This window comes from Echinops telfairi, unplaced genomic scaffold, assembly GCF_000313985.2.
Source record: "Echinops telfairi isolate 266 unplaced genomic scaffold, ASM31398v2 ScPeMD7_10;HRSCAF=50, whole genome shotgun sequence".
NCBI classification, from domain to species: Eukaryota; Metazoa; Chordata; class Mammalia; order Afrosoricida; family Tenrecidae; genus Echinops; species Echinops telfairi.
This window is the reverse complement of record NW_022103907.1, coordinates 9,836,180-9,863,609: the sequence shown is the minus strand read 5'-3', so window position 1 is coordinate 9,863,609 and position 27,430 is coordinate 9,836,180. Positions and strand designations below refer to the sequence as shown.

Here is a 27,430-nt window from a genome sequence, read left to right as displayed (position 1 = left end):
TAAGATCAGCGCAGGGCGGTCCTGCTCCGGACACATCCTTGGTGACATGACTCCCTAACTACAGGAGTGTCTTGATTTACTGAAGAGGAGACTGGGCAATGCTGGAGGAGCGGTATGGTCCGTCCGCACTGGTGCCTCCCATCACACGCACCTGAGAGGCCTTTCATAACTGTATCAAAGAGTCAGTTGTTTGTTTCCCCAGAATGACTGGGAAAACTTTAAAGCGAACTCAATTCTAGAAGCAGCCACATGAAGAGGAATCCTTTTCTGGCCCACCTGCCGCCCATTCAGCAAGAAACAGGCGTGCCCCAAGGTGGGGAACACGCAGGGCCGAGGGCAAATGTTATTTTAACATTCCCCTTCAATGAGCTCTTTCTGCAGAGGAGGAAGTTTGGAAGCGGCAAACCATCAGACACCTCATCTTCCCCACACTGACCTTGCTCCCTACCTACATCCTGGAGGGAAAACATCAACAACTTAGGGAGGCCACCTGGAAAATACTTCTCCTAGTGCTGGGTTTATTCCATACCTGGGCCAAGAGCCTAAGCCCGTCCAAAGGTGAGCCATCACCACCTATAAATCTACTCTTGAAAGAAAAAAATCTGTTATAAAAATGACTATTTACATGTGGGGGGGGCTCCCTTTAGGCACGAAACAAGGAGAGGTGAGGAACTGAAAGGGCAAACGTACGTGGACTGCAAGGATTCCACATGGCTTATTAGTGGCATGACCTAACTGGAAGGAGCGAAAATTGTAACTACATGTAAGACTCATTTCTAGTCTGCGAAAGGCAGCATCGGTGTTAATTAAACCTACCTTTCTACAGATCGAATCTCTTCCCACCCTCTTGGAATGTTTTGAGAAAGAAAGTAAAAAGGCTTGTAAGTACAACGTCCTTAAACAACTGGAGTTTCTACCTGAGGGTCCGAGAGTCCTTATGAAACTGCTCTCCAGCCCACTGAAGTTCTTGAGGCCCAGTTTTCCACATGTCCTAAGTAACTCTCAAAGTAAAACCCCCCTTCGCCTTTTCTCAAGCTGATCCTCACACAAACTCCACCCCAGAACTTCAGCCACACGAAACACTGGGCCCAGCTCTTAGGGTGCACAACTTCCTTCAGGCCCCTGTGCTGACCCATCCTGTCCCTCTTTCCAGGAACGGTACATGATGGATGTGTTTTGGCTCCCCCAGGGCTGAAGGGTAGATCTCCGATTAGGAGGTTGCCATCCGGTTGGCTCTGATGTCTGGTGACCAGGGGCATCTCAGCGGAACTGCTCCAGAGGGTTGTCAAGGGCTGGTTGTTGGGAGGGGCAACAGATTGCCAGGCTTTCCTCCTGATGTGTCTCTGGGGAGATTCAAACCTTCCACCTTTTAGTTAGCCAGCCGGGCATGTTAACTGTTAGCACCACCAGGCAACTCCAAATAGAGAAAGTATAAGCTTAGGCAAATTAGGCAAAATATTGCTCTGCATTTCCTAGTATTATCCTCCGAATAAAATCCACTGTAAGCCCTTAAATAGCTTTCTCAGGGGCCAGATGATTAAAGCTCCCTGCCTCCCTCCCTCCCTCCAGGCAGGCTTGGCACTGGGCCTGGGAAAGCTTATCTTAAAGGTGCTAAGTTGAAAGCAAAGTGCTATCAGGTGTAGGAAAACAGAAGTTATAAGATCACATGGTTTCTATAAGAATTATAAAAGTATTTTCTAGAATTACCTCACACCCTGGTAAGTATATGGGGGGGGGGGGGCGGTGGGATTGAGAGGACAGAAAGCAATGGCCCTTCACATAAATTACCCTTTCATACGACTGGCTAGAAATCAGAGTTGGGGAAGTTCAAAAGGGGCATCCAGCTAGGGGAGCCAGGGGCACAGAAACACACCTGAACACCATCCCTGAGGCCGCGGCTGCTGAAAATGCTTGGTTCCCCAGGGTATCCTGAACAACTGCCAGCCCAGCGAACCCATAAGGAGGCTGCCCATGTCCCGGCAGCGGAAGACAGCCTCCCGTCCTAGGTCTGAGGGAGAGACAGTGATGGGTGTGCTCTTGGCCGGCTGGGGTTGAGAAAAGTGTGGTGGGAGAGTCGAGGTGAGGCAGGAGGAGGAGGGTCAGGCACATGGCCTTCTGGAGAGCGCGGCGGAGGCCAGGGGTGGACAGTGCATTTTAAAATACCAACGTGAAGCCACCTTCCTTTTGGAGCCTGCCAACTTTATAATAGAAGTGGATGTTTTGAAAATTGGAATCAGCTCATTTATCCACATTCAATTATGTGACTATTTACTGCATATGTGCATGTAGTGCAGGCTATTCTGGTGGGTCTGAGGATGTATGGAGCCCTGGCCCTCGGTTTGGGAGTTTAGTGTTAAGTGAGTATGGCCAATTACAGATGAGGACACAATGGATGCGAGTCTTCACCCTCCTCTGCCCCAGCACCTGAAGAACAAGCACCACTGATGCTTGGACTAACCTACAACTGAAAACCTAAGCAGACTGCTGCTGCCTGGATCGTTCAGGCTACTTTAGGCCCCAAATCCATCGAGGGCGTAGGCGGAGGTGGCAGTGAAACAGCTGAGGACAGCCACTATCCACTGGGGTCCATATGGGCTGCTAGTACCCAGGGCTCTCATTCTTGTTATCATGGCAAAGTGTGGGATCCTGTGGTCTCCATCTCCCTCCCACACTCATCCTGCTGTGCTTACCCTCTCTCCCAACTGCTTCCCCAGGCCACCTCCTCACCTTCCCACTCTTCTGCAGGCAAACTCCCTCATCAGCTGACGAGCATCATGCTGGCACAAGGTGCACTGTTCTAACAGCTCTCCCCCGAAGACATAACCTGCCTTGTAGCCCTCCCCAATGAGACTGAGTTCTCCAACACTCCGGCATCCATATGGGCTGGAAGGGAGGTTAGTCTTCAAGCGGGTCACTGCTGCCCCCCAGATGCCGCTCTTCCTGTCCCATCAAAGCCCGACTTTTCTGGGGCCTGGTCTCCTCTTTAATTTTTAAAGGGGAATCTCCTCTTGGTAAATGTACTTTGACCTCAGATGGCCACAGGTTTGAGTCCTGGCCCCTTAGCACTATGGGAACTTTCATGAGCTACACAATCTCTTGAAGTCCCACCTGTACCATTTGAGCAATGAGCATGATGAGAGTATTCATATCGCATGAGTCTTAGGGAACGGAGACAAGCAAAGCATCAAGAATGGTGCCTGTCCTGTGCCGTTGGTTTGGTTAGTGCCGTCAAGCTGGTTCTGACTCATAACAAGCCTACGCAAAACAGAACTGCCTGGTTCCTGCCGGGCCATGATCGTCGCCATGGCCATGCTGCAGCCGGCTGTCGCAGCCGCTGTGTTAGTCTGCCCTGCCACCTTTGGGCATGATACCTGAAAATGGCCTGCTATTCATAAGGTTTCCAGTGACCACTTCCTCAGAAGTGGGCAGCCTACTCCTTCTTCGCAGGCTGCCCTTAGGCGGGAAGCTCCAAGGACCCTGCTGGCATTTACAGTACCGGTGACACAGCTTTCAGCAGCGCGGAACCCTGCAAGCCACCCCAGTGTAGCACACTGGCCCAGAGGTGTGCCTATCACACAGAAGGACTCAAAAGTTGTTACCTGTTTTACATGACGATAATGTCTTGAGTCTTCCAGGTTTATGGACAAAACGTTTTCAGCACAGCAGCCTCATTTAATCCTTTGGAATTCAGTGACTCTTATTGCCCTTCCACGTTAGCCACTCACCCCGAGGACTGTGGCTCTCTGCAATCTCTGACATCACACACCAGGTCTACTGATCACAATGGGTCACCACTCTGGTTCTTTCACGCCCATAGCCCGACCACACCGACTTGTCAACTTCCCAGAGACTTCTGCTTCCCAGATCTGTGCCAGTACTCCCAGGCTTAGCCTCCTCCTTACAGCACTTCTTTAACACACAGCACCCAAACCATGGTGTTTCACCTTGCCACCATCTTCCCAACACGGCCTCAACTCACTTACCAACAAAACCACGCTGTTATATGACAAGGGAGAATAACTTTATCAGATTGCCAGAAGGAGAATGATGACATCATCACCGCATGGCTGCCAAATTACATCATTACATTAAGTGCCATACCACTGAGAAGCCTGGTCCAACCAAGCTGGCATACACCTTTACCCCCCACAGCTGCTCTCACCCTCTGACCTTGCATCTGGGTGTTCATTATTGCCAGATGCATACTGTTAATGAGCACAACTATAGCTTTAAAAATTTTTTTTTTACTATGGTCCTAATTGGAAAATGTTAAATAATGAGATAGCTAGTGAGTGAGGAAGAAATCTACCTTTAAATTTCCTGCCCTTCCTCATCTGGTCCTACAACCCCAACTCCCAGATTCATTAAACTCAAAGATGGCAAACCTGAACGGCTACCAAAAAGCCCAACCTCACTGCCATCAAGCCAATGCCAACTCCTACTGACCCTTAGGACGGAGGGCAGAACTGTAACCCTCTGGGAGTAGAAAGCCCCTGTCTCTCTCCTAAGGAGGAGCTGGTGGTTTCAAAGTGGTGACCTTTCAGATTGCAGCCCAATGAGACACCACGACGCCACCAGGGCTCCTCGCCACGTCGACAGGGCTCAGGCAAGTACCCGAAAAGAGCGAGGAAGTTGGATGGGGACAGGAGACAGCTCAAGTGCCCTCTGTGAGGGCTCGGCCCTACTCCCTCCTCACAGCAATGCACAGTCTGTGCTGCAGCTTCCCATAGCTTAAGAGAAGCTAATTGTTTTTAATGTGATGTATCCTACCTCTTAAAGACTGATTAGTTCAAAGATGCGCTCTTTAAAAATAAAAAAAGGAAAGCCAAATAAAAAAAAATATAAGCACCTCTTGAGGTCAACTTTGGTCCCAAGATTGTCAGCTAAGAACATTGATCCGAGCCATTTATCACCGCTGTGCTGACACCCAAGCTGTAGACGATGAAAGCATGTTCTGATGGCCCCGTCCTGCCTACAAACCTCCAGTCACCCCCAAGAATCCTGTCTTCCATGACACCGTCTCTGACTAGAGGCACCCAGTTAGAGCTGATGTGACCATTGCAGAGGGGTCAGTGGTGCTACATCAAACCTGGAGGGGGAGGGGTCAGGGAGAAGGACAAGCTGGTAGAGGGAAGGACGTGATATTACAGAGCAGGGGTCCTCAAACTTTTTAACAGGAGGCCAGTTCACTGTCCCTCAGACCGTTGGAGAGCTAGACTATAGTTTTAAAAAAGACTATGAATAAATTCCTATGCACACTGCCTGCACATATCTTATTTTGAAATAAAAAAAACAAAACAGGAAAAAACACCTGGCAGACTGCATGAGGCCCGCGGGCCGTAGTTTGAGGACCCCTGTTACAGAGGCATGAAAGAATGTGGTGCGTTTAGGTTGCAGCAAGTGGTTCAATCCACTGGGAATCCAGTCTGTGTTGAGGCGAGGACTAGTGGGGGTGCTGTGGGCGGGAGGGGTAGGGGACCTGGCTAAAGAGGTGGCCAAGGCTGAGTTAAATAGGGTTTTTCCTGTTATACTAGGAAGCATGTTAGTAATAAACTTTTCAAATAAGTGAGGTAGTTTTGTAGTGCTACGGTTATCTGAGGAAAACTCCCAAACTGCCATTCCACTTTTCTTGAATCACAAAGATAGATGGGATTTGGGCTAAAGTTTTCAGCTGCGAAGCCTTAAAAAAAGAAAAAAAAAAAAAATCAATGATCACAATAACCTAGAATGCCCTTTCCTCTTTCCCCATCTGTTGAGCTCTGACTCATTCTTAAAGACTCAGCTCAAAAGTCAAATCCTACAGATTTCCAAATCGTAAAGCTCTCTTGAGCTTTTATTATAGTTCTTATTATTTTGCATGTTTCCGCTTCTAAAGCCCATAGACATGTTAAAGTGAGGTAGTCTGTATCCATCTGTCTTACCTTCAAACCATGAGTTCCCTGACATCAATAACTAGGCAGCTTCTTCCCACCATGGAGCCCAACACTGGCACATGATGAGCACTCAAAATACCAGTTTCCTCCACAGACCAAGTGCACAAGAGGGGTTTGAAGCTACAGTTTACTACTGTCTGGCATAAATAATTTAGCCAAAGCTAGTTATTGAGTACTTTGACCTGTAGGAGCCACTGACAGTCTGCAATCTAATTTACTCTAATGTCTTAGAAATGACATGAGACTCTTAAGAACCCAGAGTCCAGTGAAGGACATCAAAGTACTTGATCTGATTATCACATAACAAATGACACTCGACTTCTGTCCCCTTCAAACAAAAGGAAGGTCAAGGAAGGTTAACTGAAGATGCACTTCTCTCTGTGATCAGCCAATGAGAGATTATGCAAGGCCAAGAGGGGCCCGCCGCCTCCACCTCTAGGGTTGCAGTGACGCAGCTGAAGACCCGCCAGGCAAATGTAGCCCAGACTCCTCTGCAAACCTGTGTCTGCTGCAGCAGTCAGGTGCTTTGATCACTCACATCCGTGTAAAGGTGCGGAAGCGAGTAAAATGCAGTCTCTAAAACTACGGTAGGCTTTTGATATTTCCAGAGGAGGTAAAATCATTAACCTTTTAGAGTTGGTTATTAGCTATACAAATAATGTCACCGATCATTCTGACAGGATTGTCCTGAGCTTTACTTGACTGGATCAGAATGATGACACATCCCATGCGGGTAGGTGTGGACAACCCTTGAGGTTCAGTATCCACGCTGTGGATTCTGTCTAAAAGGGACTTCAGCTGAGTTACTATGGCCGGTCTGAGTCAGAGCACTATCTATGCAGTCAGGGTCTGGTAATGTCCCTGACCACTTAGAGCACACGGGACCAAGAGAAATACACAGGCAGACATGATCTCCATGATCAAATTCATGATGAAACACAAACTGCATAGGAGAGCAGTACAGAAAATGCTGAAGTGAATGATTGACTAATTAAAACTCTACTGGGGAAGATAGTCCATCTCCAATGGGAAAGAACTTTATTTCTAGGAAAGCATATTTTCTTCAATCTGGGGATAAGTCCAATAACTACACGGGGTTCCTACAATTATTTTGCTTTAAAAAACATCAGAGTTTAATATAGATTCTGGCTTTTATAGTTATGAGTTGACTTGCTCTTTGGGGCCAAAAATTACTGTGACAGAGGGTAACAGAATAGATGTTCCTTTCTTAGCTGAGAAAGAAAAGCTTCAAATATATGTCCAAATGTTTTTTAAAACAGAGAGACTGCTGCCATGATAGCATGTGAATACTTAGGAAATGTTATTTACATATTGTATAAATTAATTGACATACTGTATAATTTAATTGTATGTATTCCTACAAAGTTGCTAAATACATTATTTAAATTAAATGGAATAACCAGAAAATGGACTGAATTAGATAAATCTGTCTAACAGATTTAAAAAACACACACACTTTTAAGAAATGTGATTTTCTTGGAGACAAAGTCTTGGAAGCAGATGGACATAATTAATTAGAGGACTCTTAATTAGATAAAGTCCTTTTGAAAATGAATATTCTGGAAGAATTTCCACTGGTTAGCTTGAGTTGCATGGCAAGCAACTTAATTACCTAACATACTGTTAAACGTGTGTGGATCTATACTAACTATTATGCGATGAACTTATTGAATGCTGTTTCAAAGAAGAAACAAGGAAGTGTGTCCTGACCTTTGGGTAGGAACGTGACAGTTCCAAGCTGCAATGCAGACATTTCTGGCTTTGGCATACAAAAGCGCTTCAAAAAGGTTGTGGGAAAATTCCATTATTTTTAATTCCATTTTCCCCACAAACTTTTTAAAGCCTTCTCCCCTAATACTGGTTGAGTGGGGGTTGATGCATCTCTTGTTGTAAGTCCAACCCTCCCTGTTGCTTGACCCTTGAGGTCCTACTACTCCTACCTACAAAGCTGCAGCTTCCCCTTCTTGATCAGCAAAATTATAGGCTGAGGCTACGGAGGTAAGGGTTGAGTGAGGGGCTATAGAAAGTTCCCAATCACCCAAGTATAAGTACCTTAGCAAACAGAACACTACGGGCTCTTAACACTGGTACTCTGAGACGATTGCTCAAAAGTGGACAGATGTTTATAGGAATTCTTGTGAGAAGAGAGCTAACTCTGTGATCGGAAGCAACCACTGAGCCACCAGGCGCCTCCTGATATATAAACAGGGAGGAGTAAGAAAAATAATCACCAGAGGTGTGTGTGTGTGTGTGTGTGTGTGTGTGTGTGCACACGCACGCGCGCGCACGTTAATTTAAAGGAGCCCTTCTACAGATGCGGTTTAGGCGTTGGGCTATTTCCTGCAAGGTTAGCAGTTCAAGTTCACTAACTGCTCTGTGGGAGAAAGATGAGGCTGTCAGCTCCCGTTAAGAATTATACTCTATTTGAGCCCTTGGTATCAGCTCATTTCCCATGTCCCCCACCCTCCCACCCTCATGAACCCTTGATAACTTTTTTTTCCTTCATGTCTTACACCGACTGCTGTCTCCCTTACCTCACTTTTCTGTTGTCCGTCCCCCAGGGGGGGTTATATGTAGATCATTGTGATCGGTTACCCCTTCCTCCCCCCACCTTCCCCTTACTCTCCTGATATCACTACTCTCATTATTGGTCCTGAGGGGGTTATCTGTCCTGGATTCCCTGTGTTTCAAAAATGATGATGGTAACAAATGTACAAATATGATTGACACAATGGATGGATGGATGGATTGTGATAAGAGCTGTAAGGGCCTCCCCAGTAAAATGATTAAAAAAAAAAAAAAGAATTATAGTCTCAGAAACTCTATAAGGCAGAATCGAATGGTTGGCCGTGGGTTTTTAGTATGTGCTTATTTAGATCTTTGATCTCTTAGTTTGAATTTAAAGCTAACCTATTGCACTATAACTTCCCTTAATTATTTCCTTTTATAATTTGGTAGGACATCAGTCTATTATTTGATTCTTTAATTCTGATCACCATGTGCTTTCTTCTATGGGGTTGATTCCAACTGCCCTCCAAATGCCCAGCACCGTTTTGAAATCGGCAACAGTGGTATCTGAGAAGTATGAGCTCCTTCCGGCCTAGGCCTCACCTCCTCCATCCATCCGCACATCGAGCCTGGGTGTCCTCAATCTTCCATGAAGCCCTATATGAATGAGCTTGTTGCTTAACTGGGTCTGTTTTTAAACCTGCACTTTCTCTTCGCAGTTACATGTGGTTAGATGGTCTGATTTAAGTTACTAGATTCTAAAGCCAAGGAATTCCATTTGGCCGGCCTCATCCCATCTGAGTGAAGTTCAGGTTGTGAATTTTGGAACCCCAGAAAGCTCCTATTCTAAATACTTACATCTCTCTACAAGAAAGAGCATAGTAGCAACCTACGAAGGTTCTATTATCATGATGCTGCATGATGCATTTCCTTGACAACACAAAGAAATCAGAACTGAAGAGCGGATCTGAACACACTAGGTTTGCAACTTGAAAGAGCTGGGGCGATATCTAGATGTCAGACAGAAAGTGAAGAGAAATCCCTGTCCTTCATTCTGTTTGTCTGTGACGTATCTTCCAAATACAATAAACTCAGTATCTTTTCTTTCAGAATCTAGTCCTCTTCACAAAGTTGCACAGTCTCTTATATCTCAGGGTCAACGTCTTATAGGAAAGAAAAGTGAGGCACGAATTAGGAGAAATAATTTAATTTAGGGGTTCATTTTATAAAGAGACCAAATAATCCTCCAATCAAAAAGTTACAGAGAACATAAAACTTTTCTATGACTAAGATGCTACTTGTATTCAACAATGTAAAATAAGAGCATGGGTCAAAAAGATTTGCTGCAAAATCATAGAAACCTTTATTAAGTAAAAGTATCAAAATGTGAAAGCAATTCTTGCTCTACGTGTGTGTACATTTCTGAAGCAGTATTTCTGGATCTCTAACCTTGCCCAGAAAATTTCTATGCGCTTAGATTTATACAATGTCAAATGGCAGTTTGAGCAGCCTCAAGGGGCACGCATCGTGTCCCTTGTAGATGTTTTGAATTTTAGGAAGAACATGAAATCTGAAGGGGCAAGACCAAGATTAAAGGGTGGTTGAGATAAGGATCCCCAATGAAATTCCCATAGGACAGCCTTTGCTACCCTCGAAGGATAAGCAGGTGCTCATTTCTGTCTGGATTGGGGGGGGGGGGTGTCTTTGGGGAGATTTTCCTGGCCTCTTTCTCACCAGTACAGTTATCAGTTTTCTTTAAAAAGTGTGTTTGCCTTGTGTCCTTTGAGACAATCTACCAAGGTGACCCCCCTGGGGATCCTGTAAAACAGTAGCCATAACCCAGTCAGCGGGTAGCTCTGCCTGGAAATGATCTCTGAGGTCATCTTGACCTTCCGTAGCCCTGATCTAACTACAACACTTGCTTTATATGGGGCAGCAGTCCCGGAAACTTGTTGGACAGCTTGTATGATTTGGGAAACATTCCCTTGAATTTTACTATTCGTTATGGCCTCAAAGTTGTTTCTTCTACAGCGTCAAAAGAATCCTTAAAAAAAAAGGGCACCCTAATGAAACTAAAGTAAGTCTGTGACTGAGAGCACCTGTGTGCAGCCATGCACTGATTTCTGAAACACGTTAAGCACAGTGTTAGGGAAAGCTATGAACGGAAGTCCTGGTAGCAATACTTTTGGACTTATCCCCAAACAGCGAGAAAGCACTATGAACATGGAGGAGCTGCACAGAGAGAGCGACAGGGACTGAGGACAAAGACACCTGGGAGCAGCCGTGCACAGGTCATGCAGATCCTGCAGGTGAGTGGGCAGGGGCACAACGAGGCATGCACACCTCAGCCTCCCTCAGCACGTCCTCGAAGGAGGCCTGACAGATAAATGACCCTTGACAGAAGGCAGTTTAACGGAGCAAATCCTAGCTTGAGCAGTCAGCTTTGGGGTAGGTATTTCCCAATCGTGCCACAAGGGACTAGCCATTTATAGATAGGAAAACAGACCCCCAGCATCTTCAACTAGCAACTGACCACACAGGCAATCTGTTTGACTCAGTCACCTCCCAGCTTCTGCCATCCAATCTGCTCTCACGACTGTGGTGGGAAGGAGTCACCTGGCGGTTTGTTTGTGTCACTCTGCCTGTCCTGTTGTTTTTTTTTTGAGAAGAGGACGGCGGCAATGCAAGACGTAAGTGCACTTCTCTCGTGACTTCCTTCCCTTCCTATCACAGTGCAAGCCTCCTATCGCCCCCAATATGTTCTGGTCCTGGAGGATTCTAAGTGTTTCCTTTGCCTTCCTCCCCCAGGAGCCTGCTATCACTGGCTGCTTGGGTTCCTTCCCAAAAGTCAAGGGACTTAGAGAGAAGGGTTACGTCTGAGAACAGTTAGTCCTCCCCCACCCCCACCCCCACTTCCTCCTTGCTGAGGATAAGACAACAGACTCAGAGAGGGTGAGGGGTTTGCCGTCTGCATGGTGCCAGCCAATGCACACTGCTGGTACACCCACATGGGCATATTTGCCCACAAAGAGCATAGCGGAGGGAGGAGGTCAGGCCTCTCCCGTGGTGGATGGGGAAGGGTCTCAGGTGGTAAGTGACCGCAGGGGCCAGGCAGACAGTATGGTCAAGCAGTTTATGCTCACATGGCTGTTCTGCTGGTCACCAGGTAGCCACGGGTGCCTCCAGCTCTCCGAGGCTTCCTCTCGGTCACAGGACAGGAAAAGATTCAAACTCATCAAGGTTTCCAGTGGAACTCTCGGTAGAACGTAATGCATTCAGCACAGTCTGTTAAATATCTCGTTAAAACAGTGGTCACACAGTGCCTGTCAGTCTAGGTTCACCTGGGCCGTTTAAGAACCTTGGAACTAATCACAAAATGTTTCTAAATCTTGAACAGAAAATAGGGCACAGGTTCGAGAACTGGGGAAGAAGAGATGAACTGGTCAAACACAGGCCGTTTTGACAGCAACAAATTATTTTGTATGACATTATGGTGGCTTCTCTCACTGCCATTGAGTCCACGCTGAGTCACAGGACTCTACAGTGGCTCTACAGGATAGAGTAGAAATGTCCCTGTGGGTTTGTGAGACTATAAATCTTTATGGAAGTAGAACGCCTCATCTTTCTCCCACTACACTGGCAGACAAGATCACGCCTTTGTCAAACTCCATGGGGCTATACAACTCAAAGAGAGAACCCTGCTGTAAATTCTGGACTTTGGCTCATCATCATCAATATTGGCTTTTCACTGTAACACATGGCCCAGGCCATGGCTGGCCTTAATAGACCCTGGAGACACTGTGTGTGCTGTGGAGGGTGCATGCTAGTTCTACACTTTCCGCCTAATTTCTCTGTAGACGGAATCTGCTACAGCAAAGAAGATGCCTATTATAAGACAGAAAAAGAAAATAGGGCCTTCTGGTGTGGTGTCACACACACGGAGAGAGAGATGCTCTGCATGGGAGCCTGGAAGAGAATCAGGCCCTTTCGACAGAGAGAGGCTGGAGCCAGGGCAGAGCTTGGGAACACAACCCTGGGCAAAGCCCTATTTTAAGGTTTTGGAACATTATAAACAATGACTTGCTTTACTTCTCCCTCAAAGAAAAAAATGGATTGACCTTTTCTTGATCACGTTTATGAAGTGCATCTAGAGAGAGAGAAATAGAAAAATATCACATTTTAGAACAACAAGCTCAGGACAAGTCTCATTAAAATGAAGTCAGCGTGAGGGACTGTCCCTGGCATCTGAAGTTCATCCACCTTCTCGATAAAAATACAAAAGGCCCCGAAGGAGCTTAGACCCTCATGATTTAACATGAACGTCGACAGGGCAGAGCGATGACTGCTCACACTTCAAACCAGTGACTCTCTGGCCCAGGCACCTGCCTCTGAAAGAAGGGTCGAAAAACTACGGAGGCTAAGTGAGCACCCCCAAATCAGGCAGGCACGCTGGAGCGAGCAAAAACCCAAGTCCAGACGCACCGTCACTTCAGACTCATCGCGGCCCTGTAGGACAGGGGGGAATTGCCCCTGTGTGTTCTGACTTGGACTGAGAGCAAGGCGTTTAGCAAAAATCCTGTGTCTGGTCTCGTTCTTCCTGAGAGCCAATGCTCTCTGGGGCCTGGGCCGGCGGCTGACACAGCACACGGAGCACACGGATGTAGAGCTCTGGCTCGACCTACACGCCAACCACGTCTAATGGGTCCTTTACCCTCAGCTGACACAAAACAGCACAAAGGAGAATTTCCACGTGACAACTTCAAAAGTTTTCTTTAAAGACTGACCTGCTTTCCTCAGGCAGACCCTGTGACGTCCAAAAATAGCATCCTGTTGTGTGAGGAGAGAAAACCTAGTTTAACTAGGTAGTCACAACATTCTGTAAAGAGAGGAGTTAAAAATAATGGCCGGCCAGCCCATGCTTAGAGCTGAGGTGGTGCTCAGAGGTTGCTAAATCATGTGTCCACTTCCTAGGGGGAGTGCCAACTGGCAAGTGAAGAGAGAGGCAGAAAGGCAGCTGCAGAGGGAAGTGGGAGCTCAACTCCCGGGCTGCCTGAATTACACCTGGGTGCCCGGCGCCTCGGAGCCACAAGGGCAATTCGGCTTTGGAAGAGGATCACGTAGGCACCATGTGCCCCACGAACGTTCTGCCATCAGAAATCCGAAGGGCACAGGGTTTGGTGAAATGTACATAAAAATGGTAACCCACCCCTTGCCACTCTTCCCAGGGAATGAGAGCTGACCCGTGGCCAGCAGAACGTGGTGGAAGTGATGAGTGTGCTCGCAGGCCTGGGCCTCGACGTTTGGGTATGAAAAAGCTCAGGATGAAAGGCCACACAGGCATGGCTATGCCCACGGGGCTCCCGCCCATGCGCGTGAGGCACTGGTTCACCAAGGCCCAGCCCAGCGTCAGCCGGCAACAACGCAACACCCAGACTCGCGAGAGATCCTGAGCGCTAAGAAAACTTTGTGGCTTTAAGCTACTCGGTGTTGGAGTGCCTTGTTAAGACAGCAATAAATCACCCACCGTAAACGTATTTGTTAATGCGTCCGATGCTGATGCAAATAAATAGGTTGGCAATATTAAAGTCTTAATTCATATTCCTTCTGGGTCTTAAAAACAATAAAATGGTTGGCAAAAAAGAAAGAGCAAAACAGGACGTTGAAACCAAGACTCTAAGCTGAAGGCTCTGGCCTGCTTTATCCCTCACACACCTTGGGAGGCGTATGATTTCACGTAGGTCACTTCACCGTTCAAGCTGCGGTTTCCTGTCTCTCCCCCAGGCGTTCTATGGTAACGGCCCAATGAGCACAAAGACAAGCGCGAAGGCCTTGTGAACGGCTCAACCCGCTACACACCTACGGTGTCACTGCTCCTATTATGCATGCGTTGTTTAAGGGCTTCTTTTCTCCTTCCCTGCAAAGACATCGTGTGGATTAACAACTCTGACTTACAGGGGTCTCTCTGGTAAATTCCCTCTGTGTGGAGGACATTGGTGCACACACGCACAAGGGGACAACTGTAGCACAAAAGTTGTGCGTGCTCCTTTTTGCCACTGTGCGGTGGTTAGGGCCTCGGCACGACTCAGAGCCACCTGTTCTCAGCCATCACTATCCTCTCCCGAAATGTATGATGAGCTGGAATATCGCTTTGAACATGTCTTGGTGCCAAAAGGAGAGACAGATGAAAAGAAATGGCAGGGTGCCTGGAAACAGAAACCGCAGAGCAAAGGGAGCATTAGCATGGTTAGGAGGCTACTGTGATACTGAAAAAGAACGACGTCCGAACAGAATGAAATTCAGAAGACACACAAAAGAGGGTGGGTGGTGGTGGTGGTGGTGGGGCACTGGGTCATTAAGAATGAAACCTGAGGAGAGAAAAAACCCACCTCTACTGCAATGGGCCTCAGGTGTGTGGGGAAGCCTGTACCTGTCACAGGATCGAAGTGGAAAGAAACAGCCAGGACCCTGTGACTTAGCGTGGTGTCAGTCACTGTAGGAGCCTGATGCACACAGAACCAAATGCACACACTCCATCGTCAGAGGTCTGATGAGGGCAGAAACTGCCTCACCGGAAAAGGCAACCATTCGCAGGTCAATGGACGAGAGGTCCATGGGAGGGCAATGATAAGATGGGGAAAGAAGCATCCCCGCAGTCCCTGTCTGGCCTATGGGAGGAGAATACATTCTCACAAAACAGGGGCTGCTCCTTTTGCTGAGATACAACTCTATTACTACTAATACGTTATTACCTTAGCGTGTTCTCACTGCAAAGCGCTCCTCCCCCTAAATCTACCACATAAGCAGCTTTGCTCTCAACGGCTCTAAATGCCCAGCAAGGATCTTCATAAACGTGCTAGAAAGGTCACATAATCATTGCAGGCTCTTACATCTTCCACAATGATCTTCTTTATTCCTAAGACAATGCTCATAAAGCAGGAACCTTTGACATGGCTCACCCAGATGAGTAACGGAGGACAGCGCTTTCTTTTCAAGGGACATTCCCATTAATTCTCCTTTTAATTTCCATTTTTACATGATTGCTTGGGTCCTCATTCTCTTGTTAAAATGAGACCTATCATTCTTCTTAATGGGGGGAGGGGGGTGTTGGTGGAGGGGTGGGAGGGGCAGCGTGCAAAGGGATCTGCTGGGAGTTCCCTTTGGGAGGGTGGGCTAGGTGTTGTCTGGAGCAAAGACCTGGTGGAGTTGAGCGGGTGTTCCCTGAAGTCCTGCAGGATGAGGCCAATTCTAAAAGGGGGGAAGGCTAGCTCACGGCCTCCATGCTGCGAGAGATGAGTGCAGGGCTCAGGATGGTGAGCTTATATAGAACTGAGGAATCGGGACCATAAGAAAGAGGGGTTCGGTGGGCTGGGGGGCGGGGCATCACAAGGGTACTACAGGGAGACCAGCAGTAATGTTACTGCCCTACGGCAGGAAGGTAACAAGAAACAGTCTTCCCATTACGACTCCCTTCTCAAACACACTAGTCATCACAGAAATCACCAAGCCTATGAGTACGCCGGCTCATTCTGTCACGCCGGCGTCTCTGTCGCCAGGTGCTATCAAGTGAGTGGCCCAGGCACTGCCTGATCCCGCTGCATCCTCACAGGCACCGGTCAGTGTGGACCCGTGGCTGTAGCCGCTGGGTCCTGTGACGGCCACATCGACTCCTGCTTGAAGTCTTAAAAAACGACAACAAAATCAGCTGCTGTGGAGGCGATTCTGAGTCACGGCGGCACCCGTGTGTCAGAGAACTGTGCTCCACTGGCCGATTCTTCTAAAGCAGAGACGCAGGTCCTTCCTCTGAGGTGTCAGGTAGCTCTGCGTGGACTCAAACTGCTGACCTCCTGGCTTGCTGCTGCATGCCTTAACTGCTTGTGCTGCCTAGTGATGCCAGCGGGCTCCAAACTACTTGCGGCGAGTAGGAGGAACAAACAAATGAAGGACAGACATGATTCCAAGTATCACAAAAGCTGCGGTGACGAGCTGTGGACTGCAGGGATGCTGAGGAACGACTGAGGGACAAAGACTGGGACCATGTCGAAAAGATGGCAGCGCAGCCCCAAAAGAGAAGCAGAAGCTACTCAGCTGGGTGAGGAAGGGCAAGGCCAACCAGCAGATGCACACCCAAAGGCCCAGACATTAAGGCAATAGGATGGGGGAGGGGCGGGAGTGGGCCTCTCCCCTAGGGACACGGCTGCAGGCGGAGACGTGGCAGCGGATGAGTATGGGTCACTGAGTGTGGCAAATGCAGGAAACTGAAGAGCTGTGAGAACCCTATCCCTTCTTGGCCAATCATTTACAGTGAGCCTTGAAAGCCTTTCTTGTCCCCAGTTCAGCTATGGCATAATACCTCTGATGGTTCTGCAATGGGGGTGCCCAAGTAAAAAGTTATGCCCCTGAAATCACAACCATCCTCAGACTTACGATCATTTATTAGACTTGAAAAAGGGTAGAAAATGGCAGGCATCTCATTCAACCTCCTTTACAATGTCATTTTCCCCGCCCCTGAACAATCCTGGCAGGTGGCCATTCAGACGGAAAGTATTCGGATCAGCTTGGGGCGCCCAGTAGCTCTCAGGAAGCAGCCCGATTCATTACTGGATATCGTTTGCTCGGAGAAAGTCCTTTGCTCAGCTAAGATTAAATATGTCTCCCTGTAGCTTCTCCCCAGTCCTCCGCCGAGTGACTGAGAAAGTACCCTTCTCTGCTGGAGGCCACTTCTAACAGTGAATTGTCCTGTTCTTCACTTAGTTAAGCACTGCCTTAGTTTTCATTAATGAAGTTCTCCAATGTAATGTGCCACCTCCCTTTCTATGAAGACCCTGAAGGGACATCTGCGGCTGTGCGAAAGGCTCCCTTTGCCTCCTTCTCAGATTAGTACTCTTCCACTAGCACAGGAACTCACATCATCCCAAACGCTATCTCAGCGAAATGTCGGAAGAAGGTGGTTGTACCATGGTTATAGTGTGGTATCTTAAAAACAAACAAACGACTCCGTACTTATTTGTACGACACCGTATAAAAAGACAAGGCAGAAAATTTAATGTGTCTGACAAGAATCCTATGTTCTGACAGGACGGAATTTATGAGACTGACAATGATCTCAGCCTTGGGGTTTTTGCCTCAACGTTCTACAAAGTCAGTTGTTTTTGTACTGTTCTGCTATTGCTCTGTACTGAGCCCCTTCCTCCAACTCACAGTGACCTGACAGGACAAGGAGAACTGCCCCGTCCAGTTTCCAAGGCTGTAATCTGATGGACGCAGATTGCCGAGTCTGCCTTCTGTGGTGGCGGCATGGGGGGTTCTCTGGCTGACCTTTCCATTAGCAGTGGAGCATCACCAGGGCTCCGTAAAATATCTCTGTAACATCTGCCAATTCAACATTGCTTTTATGTACAAATCAGTGGCACTGACTACCTTAACATACTGTGTAGCCGTCACCTACATCTGTTGCCACCAAGAGTAACTGTGAGCACAGATCTACTGGATGTCTGACATCTATTGGATGTCTGCCCAATAATGGACAAATAACTGATACTTACCTTAAATACAGACCACAGATAGGCCTATCTCATCGAAGCATTTCTATCATCGCAACTTGTCACTTAGCAAACACAGGTGCCAAGTGCCTCGCACTGGGACTCAGGAAGAAGAAATTAGAAACTGAGCCACATAAGGCAGTTGGAGTGCTTGATGGTAAATGTAGAACCAAGGATAAGAACAAGGGGGTAAGTGTCCTAAGGGACTCTGGCCAAGGGCACAGGCAGTGACGCTGACTCTGTGAGACAAGGCATGAGAAAGAGAGGGAGTAGCTCATGGTGGAGAAGAGCGGGTTCTCAGTGGTGGAAACAGAATGTAAGCCCATGGACCCCCAAGCACTGGCTTCCCTAAAGCAAAGCACCAAGCGTCAGCAACAGGGCGGCGCTCTCTCCAAGGGGGCCGTAGACAAGACTGAGAGGTCCTCGGGTTCCGGAGATTGTCCTATAGGGCAATGGGGACGTCCTGCTACCACAACTACAGGGACGGCAGCTTTCCCACCCATAAAGTCAAAGAGAGATGTCTTTGACCTCCCAGCAAGGAATAAAGAATTTAGACTCCTCTTTGCCTCAGAAAGCACTCCTGGGTCTGGCAGATGTGTGGTTCCAAACATGCAGGGTACCTGGGAACACTTGGATTAAACAGGTGACCTCTCATTACCTTGGAAACACTGTTGAAGCAACTACTAGCACAGGCTCCTGTGGCATGTCTACTACGAATATATACCTGGCCCCTCCCTCCCTATCACATACAGAGGGACGTGCCTGCCTGCTGAGTTCCCAGCTCTGGGCTTTGCACAAGCACTTGCATATGAAGAATCTATAAGGGTTAATGACTTATCCCAAAGACATCTGGCTTTAATCCCAAGAAAGATCTAGGTGACTACCAAGTAATAGTAACAGTTCAGTGATTTTGCCATAGAAACGGGAAGGAGTTAGCTTTCTCATGGGTAGTCAAATTGCATGCTGGAAACTGTACCGCACATGATGCTGACACACACAGGGCAGAGAAGAGAACTTGATAAACTCAGGACAAACCAACCTTGTTGGCAGGGTGCAGCACCCATCGGCCGTGAGTCTAACTTGAGTTTCGTAGCTATCCAGGGGGCACACGGCCTGCTGAACGGAGGGGCACTCCACGGTGCTGCAGTCCACGCTGAAAACTGCAACGGGGCAAACACAGAGGCACCATTTACTGTCACATTTACTCAGAGCATGTGGAGTCTTAACACGAAACATGGGCTCTGGACAGACTTCCAAAGTTCTGCTTCCCAGCATCCCTGTCCTTATGTCCTTGCGCTGACCTTTTTACGACAGTCGAAGCTACAGATATGTAGTGTGCCCCGAGTTTTCTGTGCGAGGAAATGAGGAGGGAGGATGAGACACTTAAAAGTAGAGACGATGGGGAAGAGAGTGTTAGTTAAAGCAGCCGTGGCTAGATGGATGGTGAGACCCAGCTAGAGGTATTTCTGACAGAGCAGGTCAAGAGGTGGACAAGGGGCTCTGTGAGGCTTGCAGCACGGATCCAGCAGGCAATCTGCAGGCGGGAAGCCATCCAGTCCAGATGTGTTTACAGACCATCTTAGACATGCTGCCACAAGAGCAAGGATGATAGAAATACTACAAAGCAAGAAACAGCTGGAACACGGCAGCAAATCAAATGTTGGCAGAGAAGGTAAGGACATCATCAGAGATGACTTAGCACATGCTACAGCATCAAAGGGATGGATGATGGGGCAGCTGTTGGAGAGCGGGCAGTTTGGGGCTGAGCGTGGCACCATCAAATCTCTGGCAGTTCGATGCCCACATTTACCTAATAATGGCTGTATTGTATGAGATGACTTTTAAAATGCAGTGACTTTAAAGTGACAGATTTATCTGCAACAGAGGGCTGTGACCTTCTCTGGGGTGTAAGTAACCAGTAACACAGGTAACCAGAGCATCATGAATTTCACACTCCCCCACCCATCAAATAGCATTTGGAGGGGGAGGGGGGCCTAAAGAGAAAGACAAAGATTCAGTCCCTCTTCTGCAGGTGCTGAAGTACCAGAGGAGTAACCTTCTGGTTCTCTGACCCCAAAGGGCAGGCTTGCAATACATTGACAAGAAAGCTTCTCTTCACATAACAAGAGAGAGGAGAGGAGAGCTGCCAGCCCCTGAGATGCAGAGGCCCTGAGGCTGCTTGGACGAAGCTGGTGCATACCTGGTTTGCACTCATAGAGGTCACAACACTCTCCCGGCTTCCCTGAGGCTTTGGACACTATAATGTTCAGGTATCCCGGCTGGCAGACTTTGCGCAGGCAGCCCGCAGGGTCACACACGCAGCGGCTGGGTAAGGGGCAGCACTCCCCGGGAGGAGCGTAACCCTCGATCAGAACGGAATCTTCAGGGCAACGTGGAGAGAACTGGACTTCACAGCGAGCCTTGGAGCAATCTGGCTTCTCTTCTAAATAAGAGAGAAAGAATTTAGCACATGCCCAGGGGCAATGTGGGGCACTCTGGGCAGAAGCACAGACAGCCCCGAGGGTCCATTTATGAACCAGAGAGGAGAGAGCAGGGAAAGAAATCCAGGCAGGACCCTCAAAATGTTGAGCTGTGATCATCTCTCCCCGGGTCTGCCCGACGTACTCAGAATGCAGTTCCCTCCTCTTGCACTGTCCTCGCCACTCCAGTGCAGTGACCAAAGTGAAGGAAGGAATGGAGCACTGACTACTGGCCTAGGTCCTTGAACAGCAGAAAGACCTTCCCTTTGTAAGAGTTTCAAAGGCCGTTCTTTGAAAGCAGTGTGCATTTAATCCCGAGGAGGCAGCTTAGCAAAAAAGCGTGGCTGCCTCCAGGACAGCACAGGTGATAGCCCACTGGCAAGAGCTCTAGCTCCACAGTCTGTGTTCCGGTTTAACAAACATAAGAGTGTACAATTCTATAATGCGATGGGTCTGCCAGTCAGCTAAAAATGCCCCCTGTAATTCCCCTCAACGACATCGAGTGTGGTTCTACCCTATAGCAGAGCTCCACCAACTGCAGCCCTTCAACTGCCTGTCTCTAGTGTCATCTACTCAAGTCAAGACAGGGGACATCCAGAGAGTTTATGCCCGGATAGCAGAGCAGTTGGTTCTGAGGCCCCAGTCCCTAGCTCTGTTGTTTGTTGGAAGCTTTTCAAATGCCTACGGTGATGGGGTGCGTTGGAAATGACTCCATAGTGACTGGTTTAGGTCTGGCTGTGAGACATCAACATGAGGCCCTTGCAGGCAAGACCAAAATAAAACAAAACTGCACAAGTGCAGCCCATGACCTGTGGGGAGGAGTTTGGGAAATGCATCATATAAATGGTGGCCTGGACCACTGGTGGACTGTTGACATAAACTCTGTCCTCTGAAAATAAAACCCAATCACGGGATCACACAGCCCGGTTTTGTAGATAAAGAACACCCTCCGGGGACCTGCACGAGGGCAGTGGTGAGATTAATGTGCTCATTTCAGTTCATTTCTGTCTCGAAAATACAAAAGTAGATCTATTTCTGAAATCAAGCCTGCTCCTCCTCCTTTCCTGCCTTGCATGCGCTTGCATTTCACCAGCAGATTGCTCGTTTGACTACTTCTTATCTAATTAAAACACAGTACACGACAACTTGCACACTCATCACTCTGGTAAATTCATTCGAGAATTTTTGTTTTTGTGCATTTGCTGTTCAAGTAGCTTAGGGATCATCCTTGAACAAAAGAGAGACCACGGACCTCAGATTGCTTTGGAGGTAGTGGAGTTTAAAATTACACCGTGATAGAAAATAATCATGATAAATAAGTATATAGGAGGAGACGGTGTTAAACTAGAAGAGCAGGGAGGAACCGAAGTGCTTAGAAGAAGGGCCGAAGGGAGACGGTAACCTCTAGTCAGAGCAGGCGTCCCTGAGAGAAGGTTTGCACGGAGACGCACAGGTTATGGGGGAGAGCCACGGAGACGGCTGAGGGAAGAGCAAGGAGAGAGCACACACTGCTCCAGAGCGGCTGGCTGTCCCAGGAAGAGCCAGGAGCCAGGTGGATGGGGGCACAATAAGCAAGAGGAGGGACAGGAAGAGAGGTTAGGAGGACAACAGGGGGACCAGTCATTCAGGGCTCCTTGGGTCATTTTAAAGAGTGCACCCTTAACTGTGTGGGAAATAAGAGCTTTGGCTGTGTACACATCGGAAGAGGAATGAGTCCCCAAAATGGGCCTCCCTCTTCCAGGAACAGCAGGGTTTGGGAACGTGGGCAAAGAGCAGAAAGGCACAGAGCATCTGGGGAGCAGGGAGCCCTGGGAGGAGGTTGGAAAGCCATTTGGAAGAACGTGGAGGAAGAGAGACCTGTGCATGACCACAGTTGGGGAGTAGGTATGTTGGAGATGGGGACGGAATGAGGAGGTTGGACACTTCTATTCCCAAGACGGTCCCGCCTTTAGGATGCCCTCAAAGTTTCTAACCTAAGGTGATCACACTTCACTGCACCTGTGCCTTCATAGGGGTCTGCATTTGGCTGCAGACTCCTGGGCTCTCACCAACACGTGCAAGGAGCAGCCCACAGCCCCGGGGCGGCTTCTGCTCTAGGGGCATTCTTCATCGGCATGTGTGCCACATGTCAGCGTCAGAGCAATGCCACGGGGCACATCGCTATTTGCTCCATTACGCAAATAACGAACTGTGTTCAGATAGGTCAAGCTGCTCGAGTTACACGGCTCACAAAAGGTAGGTGAAGCTTGGTCCCCAGCTAAGGAATGGATGCTCCTCTACAGACATGCCGCCCCTCTTTGGAAGCAGCAGTGTTGTGTGCATTTTCACCTGCTTACGCCAGTCTCTCCAGAGTCTCTGGGTAGCACAAACGGTTATGTGTGGCTACTAATTGTAAGGATCACAGTTCGAACATCCCAGCAGGCAATCTATTTTCAAATGAGCACAGCAGCTGTTGAACAATCTCATCTCAGACACAAGCAAGGACGCTGTAAGTTGGAACTGACTCAGTGGTAACATGATTTGGTTTTCTGACTTATCCGCCTTTCTACCTTAGTTGAATTCTCTGGGCTCTGCCTCTCTGACCCAAACTGTGGCTTGTGAAATCTGTCCTGCCTGTGTGCCTGTCTGTTCCCTCTACTCCAGCCCTAGATGAATCCTGGGGCCTCTGTAGGATACATTCCACCTTGTGTCTGCACCAGACAGGAGTGACTGCTAGTCCTGGGAAACCGGCATAAACCCATTTTCACGTTCTATCCCCACGAAGCTGCCTTGAGAAGAGAACAGGATTAAGGCGGGAGAAACCCCACACTCATATCCCCATCTGGGTGGAGCAGAGGGCACCCAAGGGCCTTGGGGAGGCGTGAATCTTGACTGCACGGGGCTGATTACACTGGAACGTGGACAGTGCCTTCAGTAGAAGGCTTATCTGGCAAACACAAACACACTTATATAATTAATAAAGGATCAGTGACTTCAATTGCCAAGAGCACTTAATTTGTACTCTTGTTAATTTGCTGTCATTAATTATGCTTTACCACATTCTATTATACTTTTATTCTGCAAAGTATTCAGGATGTATAATCAGACTTTCCAAGCACATGCTTCAACAAAACAGGTTTCCACTGAAGTCCAAAATGTTGCTCTGTTCACTATCACCTGTGTGTTTTGCAGCTCAAGCCTCATGAATAAGAGCTTGAAGGGGTCCAAGAATGTCAAATTCACTTGACTGTGGGCTTTCTCTTTAGCTCTTAATGTAATCAGTTAGAATCTAAACCATAGATTCCCAAAAACCCATTTGACCTACTGCCTCCTTTTCAGGAAAAAGAAATTACTCAGTGCGCCCCTAACAATTGAAAACGTAGGTACTATAGCCCACACCAAAAAGCCAAACTCGCTGCCATCAAGTCAATGGTGACTCAACAGGGCAGGGTAGAACTGTTAACTGTTTCCAATGGGGGTGACAATCCAGGATATAATGTAGCCATCTGCTTTGGGAGCCCCTCTGGTTTGTGCCAGAAGGGGCAGGACCTTCTGGATCAGTGGTTCTCAGCTGTCCTCATGCAAGACCCTGTAATACAGTTCCTCCTGTGGTGGTGACCCCCGAAAATAAAATTATTTTTGCTGTTCCTTCATCAGTCATTTCGTTACTGTGATGACTTGGGCAACCCCTGTGAAAGGGTTGTTCAACCCCCAAAGGGGTCGCGACCCACAGGGACTGCCGGCTGTATATCTCTAGGCCTATATCGCAGGGCACCTGTTGGCTTTGAACTGCCCATCTTTCTCTAAGCAGTCGAGCACTTGTGCCACCCAACTGCCATTTCTTAAAATAAGCCCTTTTTAAAAAGATTCTGCCTCATTCCACTCGTAAGCTCTTAAGAAAACCTTAAACTTGAAAACTTAAGTAATCAGAGTCTACAGTTCTGGTCCCTGCCTTTCTTTCTTTTGCTGGCTTCATCTAGTCTTAGTGGTAGAGCTACATGTTTTTGGTGAGCTATTTAAATAAGATATGAATTACCTGCTCTTTGATGTTCTCATACAACCCGTGTGTGAAACCGTCTGAACTCAATGTGATTTTTAAAAAGAGGAAAGAACAGATTTCTTCTTTGGTTACTAGATTATTCAGGAATTCTTCTTTTAGCTTCAGGCCCCTAACATATATTTTAGTAAAATATATGTACCCAATTCACCTAATTGAATTCAAATTTACCAATCATTTGACTTTACTGACTTTGACATTTAAGTGTTTGTTTTCTAGTTCAGAGTCAGAGAATGTAGGCTGCCCAACTTTCTACTTGGTTAATTTCTTGTGTTGTCTCTTGATGGTCAAGTTTACAATACATGGGTACCTGAAAAGGACCTGCGTATTCTCTGCTTACTGAATACAAACTTCCATACGGTGGGGGGGGGACACGACACACATCGGGCGGCCAAGCACGATGTCAGCAGCTTACAACCACTAGGCACTTCACCGGAGAGAGCTGAGGCTCTCGACTCTCATAAAGAGTTACCGTATTGGAAACTCATAAGGGCAGTTCTACCCTGTCTTATCGGGTCACTATGAGTCAGAATCAGCCTGACAGTTGTAAGAGAATATTATAAAGCAAGTTTATGACATTTAGATCATCAATAACCTTACATTTAAAATTTTGATTTCCATGAGGCCTTTATAAAAATCCCCCACTATGAGCCAATAACTTCTCATATCTCCAAGATTTTAATTTTTCAAGGCTAAGTTGTTACTTTCACGATTGGCAGACATAAGTTGCACCCCTGTTACAATGACTCAGTAAATAGCAGAAGGATACTTTCAAAGAATTTAGAGTCTTCTGATATGTATCTTTCTAAACTTGATATTGTTAACATTCTTGGCTCTATTTTTGGCTCCATTCACCTTTCATTAGATTATCTTCCAGAACCCTTCCCACATCCTCACGTTACTAAGCAGGCTCCCTGTGATGTGCAGACCCAACTGTGATCGCCCTAGCATCTGGAATAGTTTTCTGGAGACGTTCTGCCTCAGCCTGCTTCCAAAAGAAAGACTTCTAGTAAATTTCACTTATTCTTAAATGTCCACTGTTTCTTTCTTCCATGGTGAAATGAGGAGAAAACAACATGAGACGATTTTTTCTGACAATTACTTCTGGATTTCTAATTTTACCTCTTGAAAAGAAGTCTCTACTAACTCTTTCTTGATGGTGTCTAACCAATCTATATATAAGACTTAAGTTAATTAACAAGCTTTTCAGTCTCGTTGCCCTGGCAACACTTTTGCAACTGGCACCTTAAAAAAAATACATACTGCCCCAAATATAGAAAAACCAAAGCAACACTATGATTTGTAACAGAAGAGGTAATTAAGGGAAATAAGATGGCTTCAGTGTACTTAATATTCTTCCTGGGAAAGATTAGCCCTTAAAAATACTGACAGGGTTATCCACATACAGTGTTGTTACATTAGTGGTGAAAAGTCTGTATCAATCCTAGATACTTTAAGCTGTGTGACGCTTGATTCTTACTAGACCCCCTTCCCAGATAACACAATCATGATTCAGAGGTAGCAAAGGTATTCAAACGTTTTCTGTTTAAAACACAAATGCAAATGAAAAACTACTAGAAGGAAATGGAATAATCAAGATCACATGGCCAGATTCTCATTATTTTTAAACTTTGTGTAGCATCCCACACATCTGACACAGAAGCCTATTACAAAACAAAACCACTTAGAATGATTACTGCAGGGGAGCATTAGACATTCTGGACACTTGTTAGTGGGAAACAGGCAGCCTGCAATGAACTAGTGACATTTACAAGACAACAACAGCAATAGTCGGTGTCCAGTTGGTTCTGACTCATGGGAGCCTGGTGTGTAACAGAGTTGAACTGTCCCCAGGGTCCCCAGGGGGTGATTTTTCAGAAGTCGATTTGCCAGTCCTTTCATTAGAAGAACCTGTAGACAGACTTGAACTGCAAACCCGTGGAGCAGGGACTAGGGACTCCTGCTAGCTACTCTGCCCTTCTGCCAAACCTGATTCTTGAATGGGCATGCGAGACACACACACACACATTTGGCACATAAACATTCTGAGACAATCCCTGGGGGCGGGGAGGGGGTGTCCATGCACTTAAAAAAATAATTCAATGTGCCTGAAATTTAAATTCGATTTCTTATCCATAGCACAGAGTTGAGCAGATAAAGCACAATGTAAAGAGAGAAGGAGCCTTGGATTGCTGCCTGTCCTCCCACCTCCTGTTGCTGGGACCTGACACCTGAAGCCGCAGAGGAGCTGTGGTGTCAGCCTGGGGAGACACAAGGACCTCTGGCCAGTTGGTGTAACTGGGAGATAGACCTCCTTCTGGTACGGGCTGACAGTGCCCTTGATGAAGTCCTCTCCAGTCCTTCTTCCCCTCATTCATGGAACAAACACTTACTGAATGACCTCTTGTGCCAGGGGTGTAGAGACAAGGCTTAGATTGCGGGGGTGTGGGGACCCAGACAGGGCAAGTGAGCTATGCAGCTTACGATGGACAAGGCTGACAATGAATCCAGTGGGATGGGTACATCTGAGTAACAATGCTCTGGGCATTACAAGTGAGTGAGTGGGAAAAGGTGTCTCCGAGGACAAGTTAGCTGAACAGAGATATGAAGGAGCCTACTCTTCATGTTGAGAAACGCTGACTCACCATTGTGGGACAGGAGGAGAATCAAGGGAAATAGAGGGAAGAGCTGGGAGGAAAAGGGCACTTATAGAGGTCTAGATAAAGATATGTACATATGCAAATATATTTATATGAGGATGGGAAAATAGCTCTATGAGCCTATATTTATAGGTTTAGTATTAAGGTAGCAGAAGAACATTGGGCCTCCACTCAAGTACTCCCTCAACACAAGAATACTTTCTTCTAGTAAATTGGCATTCTATGATGCTCACCTTCCCGACACAACCGCTGA

The 27,430-nt window shown here is 47.3% G+C and overlaps 1 protein-coding gene across 4 annotated transcripts in view; it reads right to left on the bottom strand.

The window, feature by feature from the left end:
• Positions 1–27,430, bottom strand: part of CRIM1 (cysteine rich transmembrane BMP regulator 1) — a 221,696-nt gene that overhangs the window by 119,389 nt on the left and 74,877 nt on the right. For 2 of the 4 annotated variants that reach the window (XM_045287039.1, XM_045287038.1), the window contains exons 3-4: positions 20,202–20,444; positions 19,041–19,161 (exon numbers count right to left, since the gene is read on the bottom strand). The exons of 1 other annotated variant lie outside the window; for it this stretch is intronic. In XM_045287039.1, the coding sequence (XP_045142974.1) occupies positions 19,041–19,161; positions 20,202–20,444 (364 nt within the window). The remainder of the gene's footprint in view (positions 1–19,040; positions 19,162–20,201; positions 20,445–27,430) is intronic. One more of the 4 variants, XM_045287040.1, reaches the window with a different exon arrangement.